A 9,591-nucleotide genomic window follows, 5' to 3' on the forward strand; every position below is an offset into this window, starting at 1 on the left:
TGTCGTCCATATTTACCGAAGGGCTATGTATGGTGTTAATGATCCTGTCACTTCTTAGCGCCATTTTCAAGTTAAATAAAATCGTCCGGTTGTATCAATAATAAACAGACAGAAATACTTCATTGCGCTGAAGGATAAAACGTAAATCAAGAGATGACATTAACCCCTTCAGCGTGATGACGTCTTGTCAGATTTATCAACGCTGCCGCCAGATTATTTCATTATACCTGTCGTCAGTCACTCGTATTTTACTCTACCTACCACCAAACAAATTTCTTCAAATTTTGTAGAGAAAGGGTAAAACACACACACACACACACACACACACACACACACACACGCACCCACACACCGCTCGCTGGCTCAGTGGTAGCGTTCTCGCTTGCCATCTGGTAGACAGGAGTTCGCGCCTCGCTCAGGTTGCGAAAAGTTTCACTGATGAAGTGGGTGGTTACTGTCCCCCCTGAGCAAGGGGTTGGGTGTGTGCGTGTGTGAAGGTCACAGCCTTGCCCTTAGATCGGCCTATATGAGCTCTCAGCTCCCTTCCGGGAGAGTAAAAGCTGACGATCACGACCATCAGAGTGATCCTGACCGACCGGTGAATCACACACACACACACACACACTCCACTCAACACACATGCACCCCCCAAAGATGGATAGACAGAGAGAAAGGTGTGTGTGTGTGTGTGTGTGTTTACTGACCACAGGATTTTTTTTATTACAGAACATAAGGCATACGGTACATTAAAAGAACATTCTGCACATGGAATGAAGATTGCTATAGTATAAAAAAGAGGTTTTATGTACAAATTAATAAACGCTAAAAGTATAATAACACAGATGTGGTCTTGATATATACAAGGTAATATTTTGACTGTTTATAAACATTCCTTCCTTCAGTAATTCAATTGTAAGTTTTCATAGCCTCATACATTGCTTTACATATATCATCTGGGGCTAAGTTTTCTGAGAATAAATCTTGGATCGTGTTAACGCCATTCAAGTACTCTAAGGTGTTGTGTTGGGGCAGTGTTCCACAACATGCACCAGGCCATACCGGCACAGACGTTCGTGAAGCGGCAGGCGACCTCGATCGTGCCTGTTCCATGCAGCGACCAGTCTTACACGCCAGGCTGTGACCCGGACACGTGTGAATGCTATTCCATGAGATTCATTTATTGTGTCTAGTATTATAAATAGTATGAACGCTGATATTTGGATTCATCTCTGCGTAAGTTCTGCGTCTGGACGAGTCGCTGTTCACAATATTTGACGCCACGTCATGTCTGTCGGCCTGTGTGTGTCACGCATCACATACTGGCTAATGAGTCTGGATGTTACGTGTTACCGTTAATCGCTACTTTTTATTGTAAAAGCAAGAGGATCATCGTTCATAGTTGATCTCTCTCAGGCCATATCTTGCGGAAAAACTTGTTTGTTTTTCACAAACTGAGGAAGAGATGGGTACCTTCCCTGTATGTAACAGACCTCATTACATGTTAACTTTTTGACTCCTAGTAGCTTCTTAAGATACCAATTGTATAGCTTTATTATAGATTTTAGGTCAGCAGCCAACCAAGATTCACAGCCGTACAGTTAAGTGGACGCTAGTGAAGCATCAAACACTCTTTTTTTTTTTTTTCCCTTTTTTTTTTATCATAAATGGAATGCCATTATTTTTCCCCAATGAGTAAATGGAGAAACTTTGATGTTGTGTGTGCTTTGACGACGGATGCTGTGGAGCCGTCTGCAGTAGCTAAATGATGAACCCAAGCATACGTACTTGTCACACCACTACTAAGTCACCTACACGTAGCGGCTCCTTATCATCCTTATCGCCATTAATTTACAAAAAGCTTTGTTTTCGCTGCATTCACTTTCATTCCGTAGTCAACAGTAGTTTCTCAAAATCTCAATTTTCTTAATCATGTGTCTTGTGGTCGCTACCAGAACAGTGTCGTCTACGAAGACGCAAATATGATGCCACGACAAGAGCCCGCTTATCCCGGCTCCTTCCTTTACCATCTTAATGAGATAATTAACAAATATGATGAAGAGAAGACATGAGTTCGGTGAGCCCTGGTGGACCCCCATCGTTATCGTGACCAACACCGAGCCAAGAACGGTTTCTGTGACGGCATACTTGGCCATCAGGGTAGCCAGCAGCGCTGCACCACACCCTAGTCGTCTCAGTACACGAAACAGCACATTGCAAGGAAAAAAGTCGTACGCCTGAGAAAAATCAACGAAAGTAACATAGGGTTTATATCTTTTCCTCCTTGCAGTATCACACAAAACACGTAAAGTAACAATGTGTTCCATACAGCTTCGTTTTTCATGTGCTCCAGCCAGCTCCCTATTTGGTTTGAAGCATCTTTTCAGCCATGAACATAATATCGCATCGTACAACAATTTAGTACAACTATTAATTACATTTATGCCCCGGTAATTTTTCCTGATGTGATCTACCTCCATTCTTAAGTACTGTAAAAAAAAAAAAAAAGAAAAAAAAAACTTTGCACGAGGTTAAAAAGTGAAGTTATGAGAAATAACCAGGGTCTAGGTAAAAATCTAAAGACTCCAGGAGTACGACCATCTGGCCCGCGGGCCTAGTGTGAACTCATACATTAGGCTTCTCTCTCCACTTCATTAACAGATATTCGTTCATCTAATATTGGTATGGTTACATTGCTTACAATTTCATTCATGGAAAGCTGCAAATGGGCTGTTGGATTCAGTACACTTTCAATGTATGTTTTGAAATCGTGATGTGATGGTTTATCACAGGGATTATTATCTATCTTGAATTCACCGCACCAATCCACAGCTCTTCATATCTCGAGATCATCCTTATTGTTTAACATTCTCTCCCATGTGCGCTGACTCACATCCACATTGCGATTATCATCGTCATTTACAAGTTCGTGCCTTCTTTACCCGGTACTCCTCACGCACTCGTACAGTGACCCGGTTATTCTTGCCACACGCTCATTGGCATCAGCATCCATATCGGGAGTCACATTCGCAGCCAGCCTCTATTATAACAACTCTATAGTAATGTTGTTTACACTGATGGGTTTAACTGTCTCGTTCCTGGACACGTGTTCATGTAAAACACCATGATCATCTAACCCTCTAACACGAGTTTCCATCTCCTTCAAGTTGGTTTCACTGACTGATAGGGTTACTACTAGGGGGGGCGTGATAACTAGGCAAATGACCTTGCTTGATAACATGCAAATTATTCTCTACTCAATATATAAGGGCTCAAGATGCAAACGTGTAATTCATATACCCACACTTCATGTACTTTAAATTATTCAGAACTATCATTCCATTTTCTATTCAGATAGCAGACCGGATGCTTGCGTTATCGCTTGGGTACTGAATGGGGTCTGGTATGTGAGGGTATGTATATATCACCCTGTTCAGCAGCTTTGCCAGAGTGGGTATCTCCCTTGCAAGACCACCAGACCTCGCATTAGTCTCCTATTAGAAGGAAACCATCTACTGTTTCTGACATCTTTAATTTGTCTTGAATCAATGCAAACGAACTATTTGTAAAATATTGAGTCGGGAGGAGGGATTTAGCAAAAAGTAAATAAAGTTCTAGGTGCAAAACAAAACTGCACCCATACCTGATCCTCAATGTTTGTATCGACACCTGTGATAGTATTAGCAATATAGTTTTTAAAGAGGACCACTGTGCCCCCACTAGGTGATGACCCTCCCACTGTACTTCTGTAACTAACATATCCTGGGAAAGATACCGGAAAGTCAGTCATTACTTCGTTAAAGCTGACAGTATCATAATTCAGTGCTAAACTTTGGACTTCACACTTTTCTAACTTCGTCTTGATGTCACATATGTTCCATGACAGTATTTTCAGATCCTGATGCTTCTATGGTCTTGCTGGAAAAACGTCGTTCCATGTGTCTGTAAAGACTCCTTCCCGGTATTATTTCTTTTCCATGGTAAGTATGCGTAGGCTGTTACACAATGCGTGTTTTCTGGTCGTTCCTTTTCACGTGTCTCGGCTTCCCGCAGTCGTTTCCGCTAAGCTCTGACGCTGGGATGAAGGTCCTTTTTAACATAGGTTTTCCCGTAGTCTTCTCCATCAGACTTGAGGGTGTTGTTCTCCGGTAGTCTTTTCCAGCAGTCTTGAGGGTGTTGTTCCCTGTAGTCTCCTCCAGAAGTCTTGAGGGTGTTGTTCTCCCGTAGTCTTCTCAAGCAGTCTTCAGGGTGTTTGACTTTACCAGCACGTGGTCTGTGGCATCCCTAATTGCCATAGTGACAAGTACAGGTCGTTTTCGGTCTCCTGATCGTCTCTATGTTCCCAGTCTTCGATATGACACGATCTGCTGTTCTATTGCAATTTTTTAAAATCTTGTCTACGTCCGTAGTGGCACCATCCAAGCCCTCGTTCTCGTCCGGAAGTCCTAGGATGGCTACATTTTTCTCCCTTTCTTACCTGTCTAGCATTTCTAGAAACTGTTGCTGTCTCTCGATGATGATTGCTTGCTTGTTGGCTTATGCTTGAAGGTCATCAAACTTCTTGTTTATCAAGCCGTCTGGCGATGCAAAGGCTCGCTTCAACTCTGTCACACCTTCTCTAAGTGCATTAAGTGACTTGGAGAGTATGCTGAACTGTTTATTACCCGTTCCCGCCCCGGAGGGGCTCGAGGACAGATATTGTTTGCACTCGGTTTGTCTGTTTGCTTATCTGTCTGTTTGCTTGTCTGTCTGTCTGTTGACAATTTTACACGAAAACTACTGGTGCAATTTTGACTAGAATTACAGGGCTGATGGGCTATGACCTGATCGCCTGCTTAAGTTTTGGGCCAAACTGGGCCAAGGCCCAGGTTGCAGGCCCCCTCTTCCCCCCACCCACCCCAAAAAAAAACGGGGACGGGAAAAAGTCGTTTTTTCGCTATAACTCCTTTCAAATTCGTCATATCGACATGAAACTAAAACCTAAAGGTGAATCTTTCAAATCTGCATCCTATAACATGCCTCATTACATCAGGAGGGTCATCTACAATTAGAGGTAAGGGGGTCACAGTCATGTGGGTCGGGCTTAAAATTGCAAATGGGCATAACATCGTCAATTTTCACCCGATTTACTCCAGATTTGATATGTGACATCTTTGACTAGATATCCCTTTGTGTTTATAAGTCAGCACTAAAATGACTGCCGGGGACGGATTTGCTGTGCCTTGGCACCGCTGCTTGTTTCTCGTGTCTTGCTCAGGTACTGCCAGGGTGCCGTCGATAACTTCATCTTTTGGTACACGTGACAGTTGCTTTCTCTGTAGCTTCCTTAACTTGGAGAACAGTTATGCCATGATGACTGGTTGTCACAGTGCCGTGGAGAAGGCGAGGCGAGGGGGCGTGGTGAGGTGTGGCGGCGGACCAGCGTCGTTGTCACATGGTAACCGCCACGTCACAGCTCCATGTGTTTCTGAAATCTTGTGGGCCATATTTCCGTCATTTCACATGCAGTCATAATTTGGCTACGGTATGGAGTGCATTACCCGTCTTTCCCTCTTCAGACTTGATTAACATGTGATTCTTCGTGAAAAAAAGCTGTCCAGTGCTCCAGTCGTAGTTGTAAACGAACACACACACACACACACACACACACACACACACATGAAAAGATAGGACAAATATGCCATTTCCAGTGAAGTTCAGTTTGGTAGTAATGGTTTGTTGTTGTCATCGTTGAATAAGTGGCATCCAGTTGTGTCTCAATTGGTAGGTGTAACTGGTCGTTGTAATTGAGAGAAATAGTTTGTTGTTGATATGGTCGATTGAGTAGCATCCAGTTGAGTCCAAATTGGTAGGTATAATTGGTTTTGGTTGTTAGTCTTAATCTGCTACAGAGCCAGGGGGGATCCCGTGAGCACTCTCTGCCCGTCGACGGCCTTGGGATACTATTGTATCCGTAGCAGAATCAAATATTTCTATTGTAAGACTATTTATATCTCCTTTCAGGTGTTTGAAGGAGTTATAGTGACGGTGACACGTTTACTTTATTGTCTTACGTAATTCTGTTTTGAAAAATCCTTGACTGCGGAATTTTCTTGTGATCTGCTGGATTCTTGCAGTAAAGTTTTCCATATTTGTACTTGCCTTGCGACCCGTAGCAACTGAGATATGTATACACCGCACGCTGGAACTCAAGGTATGTTTCCCGACAAATTTGGGTATGATACAATTTCAAAATTATAATAATCTCTTTTATCATAGAGTTTTGTTGATATAACTTTGTTTTCTATTTTGATATTAATTTCCAAAAAGCTTGCTTGGCAGTGGTCGGTGTTTTCTTTATTTAATACTAGTGCTTCCGGATATGTTTCTCTTCTCCTTGCATTCATTTCTCCATCATTGTTTAAGGGTATTAGATCATCAATGAATCGTCTAGTTTTGTTAAATTTCTTTGCTACTGAATATTGAACTTTTGACATTCGTTCCATCCACTTGAATTCATAACTATATAAGTATAGATTTGCCATGAATGGGGCTGGGTCTGTTCCCATGGGTATTCCTATGCACTGTTTGAAAACCATATTTCCACAAGTAAAAAAGCAGTTTTCTACCAGGTAATTTGTCATATCTGTTATCTGATCCTCTGAGGACGTCAAGTTTTTGCCATCTCTTTTATTTACCCAGTATCCTTCCTGTTCACCCACTGCAATCAAATTCTTATTCAATCCTTTAATAGCAACTTGCACTGTCCATTCCAACTTCTTTTTTATATCCTCGTGTTCGATTATCGTGTATAACGTTGAAAAATCATATGTTGCTACATTTCTGGCATTTCTTTTGAGGCTGATGGAAGCAATATCCTTTTTGCACATTTCTGAGTTATCACATATCCACATACGGTTGATTCCTGTATATAAATTTAGTTTATAACAATATCTTTTGTGCTGCTTGTAAATCAATTTATAAATGTGTGATAGTTTCTTTGCCAGTGATTTTGTTGCACATACTCTGGAGAAAATTATGAATCTGAATTTTACAGGTTTTTTATGCATTTTTACCATACTATGTATGTATGGTAATTTTTTTTGTTGTTATTTATTTCGATTCCATGACTAGATGAGTATGATGACTGTTTATCAACTATCGTGCTCTGTTTACTACTAACTGTTGTATAGCCTATGTTTCGGAGACCTGATCGATCATGCCCAATTCCTGTAAAAGTGTTTTCATGTAATATACATTACAGATGATTGCTATATTATTATGTGCTTTGTCTATTGGGACCAAAACATACGACTTGCGCAAGTCTTCAAGATCCTTCAGTGCTTCTTAAGCTTTGAGTACTGGTTTTGGTATTCTCCATCTAGAATAGTACTTCTTGAGTTTGCAGATTTTTTCATCAACTTATTGCATGACTTTTACTTTCCATCATAAAACACTCATTAAATTCTTCTAGTTTACACCATTCTGCACCACATTTTTTGACTGCGATGTTAACATTTTCTCTCATTTGTATCCAGTTGATTCCTCTAGCTTTCCGATAATTAAGTCCTTTTTTCATTAGTTTTCGTAATCTGATATTTTGTATTATGCCTACGTTACCTGTTATTATATGCTGATGATGAATATCAATGAACTCTGAATCGTAACACCTACACTCATGATTTTGCGCTAGCCATTCTTTAACATCTAATTCTTCAGTAGTCTTTTTGTAGTTTAATAATTTTCCTCTTATAGTTGGACCATACTGATATACGGTCATTGTTGTCACTGTCAACGACAGCATTACCTTGTCGAGATTGAGTAACTCTCCCTGAGCCACATTCTTGATCAGCACAGAAGGCGGCTATGTTAACTGGGGGCTGCTCAATGATAATTTTTATTTTCAATATAAACATCAACTGTAATAAATCAGTACTTTATCCGCAGTGATATACACTAAACAGTAATTTTCGATGGGTGAGAGCTCAGCTTAACTCCCTCAATCAAACCACGATAATCACTAAACACACGTATATGAAAAGATAGGACAAATATGCCATTTCCAGTGGAGTTCAGTTTGGTAGTAATGGTTTGTTGTTGTCATCGTTGATTAAGTCGCATCCAGTTGTGTCTCAATTGGTAGGTGTAACTGGTCGTTGTAATTGAGAGGAATAGTTTGTTGTTAATATGGTCGATTGAGTAGCATCCAGTTGAGTCCAAATTGGTAGGTATAATTGGTTTGGTTGTTAGTCTTAATCTGACACACACACACACACACACACACACACACACACACACACACACACACACACACACACACACACACACACATAGATAGATCGATAGATAGATAGATGGATGGATGGATAGTTAGATAGATAGATAGATTGATATAGATAGTTTATTGACCACAGCATTAAAATACAACCTACAATAATTATATAAAGGCAGTATGTATACAAAGTTCATTATACATCGTATCAACCGCAGTGCAATATATCTTATCTTCAACTACACTCCAGTTAATTATCCTAAATTCCCATACGCTAGCAACTCTTCACTTTAAGTATAGACTGACAAAATATTATCAATTATATTACTTGTCGTATCGGATTCGAAGTTCTCAAATGAAACATATGGTTTGTTTCTGAAAATTGATAGCGGTCTTTAATATCAAAGTCAAAGGAGACTCCTACATTACATATCTTGCTGCACCCCTCCGCACACAATGCTGACATAAGGATTGTATCTTTACAAAATACGAAACATATCCTATTAAATGCAATCCAGTCCACATTAACTTCAACCTCTCGCCGATTAATTATCGTACATTTCCATTCACTGGCAACTTTTCGTTTTAAGAATAGATGGACAGAATTTTATGGATTATTTTACCTGTCATTTCCGGTTCAAAGTTACCAGAGAACAAAATGTTCTATTCTTGAAAATTGGTGGCATCTCTAATGCCTTGAGTCATTGGTCAATCCTGCAATACATGTCTCTCTGTTTGCACTTCTCCACACGCACACAACCTCTCATCCAACGGCAAGCGTCCCCGCCCCCTCCTGTTCCACCTTCCTGTCTCACAGGCTAGGTAATGTCCGCTCACACGAAAATGTAAATGATATCCTGCGTATCTCATTAGCTGCGAGTCTCTCTTTGTAAACATAATGGAGAGAAAAGTTTGGATTTGTATCTTTATAAGTTGTACGTCTGGAGGAAGTACTGTTTGCAATACTATTTTTCACATTCTCCAGTGCCACACTCAAATCCGTCACATTAGTCGTTATAAACTCCCTAATCAGCCTGCTTGTAACAGTGTTAGTGTTAATAACAAACTTCTATTGCCAGACGCCTCAATCCCGTTCGGGGTGGCCACAAACAAATCGCCTCCACGTCACCCTGTCCCCCACCATTTCACTGCCCTGCTCCCAACTCACACCCCCCCTCTCTCATATACCTCTCCATCTCATCCTCGGCCTCCCCCTCCCTCTCCCCCCCTCCTCCTCACTCACATACACTCTCTTCGTCAGTCTTTCACCCTCCATCCTCTCCACATGGCCAAACCACCTCAGTGTATTCCTCCTAACGCTTCCTATCACATCCACATCCACA

At 41.0% G+C, this 9,591-nt stretch overlaps 1 protein-coding gene across 1 annotated transcript; it reads right to left on the reverse strand.

Moving 5' to 3' along the window:
* Positions 1–1,892: 1,892 nt before the first annotated feature.
* LOC145404416 (uncharacterized) lies at positions 1,893–3,010 on the reverse strand. The gene is made up of 2 exons (XM_080275932.1): positions 2,954–3,010; positions 1,893–2,234 (listed from the first exon to the last, which is right to left on the reverse strand). Exons 1-2 carry the CDS (start codon positions 3,008–3,010, stop codon positions 1,893–1,895), a joined length of 399 nt encoding a protein of 132 aa, XP_080132058.1.
* Positions 3,011–9,591: the final 6,581 nt, after the last annotated feature.

Source organism: Coenobita brevimanus, chromosome 63 (genome assembly GCF_032717465.1).
Source record: "Coenobita brevimanus isolate Jiangsu-jjx chromosome 63, ASM3271746v2, whole genome shotgun sequence".
Lineage (NCBI taxonomy): Eukaryota > Metazoa > Arthropoda > Malacostraca > Decapoda > Coenobitidae > Coenobita > Coenobita brevimanus.

What these genes read in the sequence shown, in the direction of transcription:
- LOC145404416 (XM_080275932.1), bottom strand. Translation starts at nt 3,010, where the DNA reads ATGGATGCTGATGCCAATGAGCGTGTGGCAAGAATAACCGGGTCACTG. An exon ending in CCGGGTCACTGTACGAGTGC is followed by an intron (nt 2,235 to 2,953) that starts GTGAGGAGTACC and finishes GATTTTTCTCAG; the next exon opens with GCGTACGACTTTTTTCCTTG.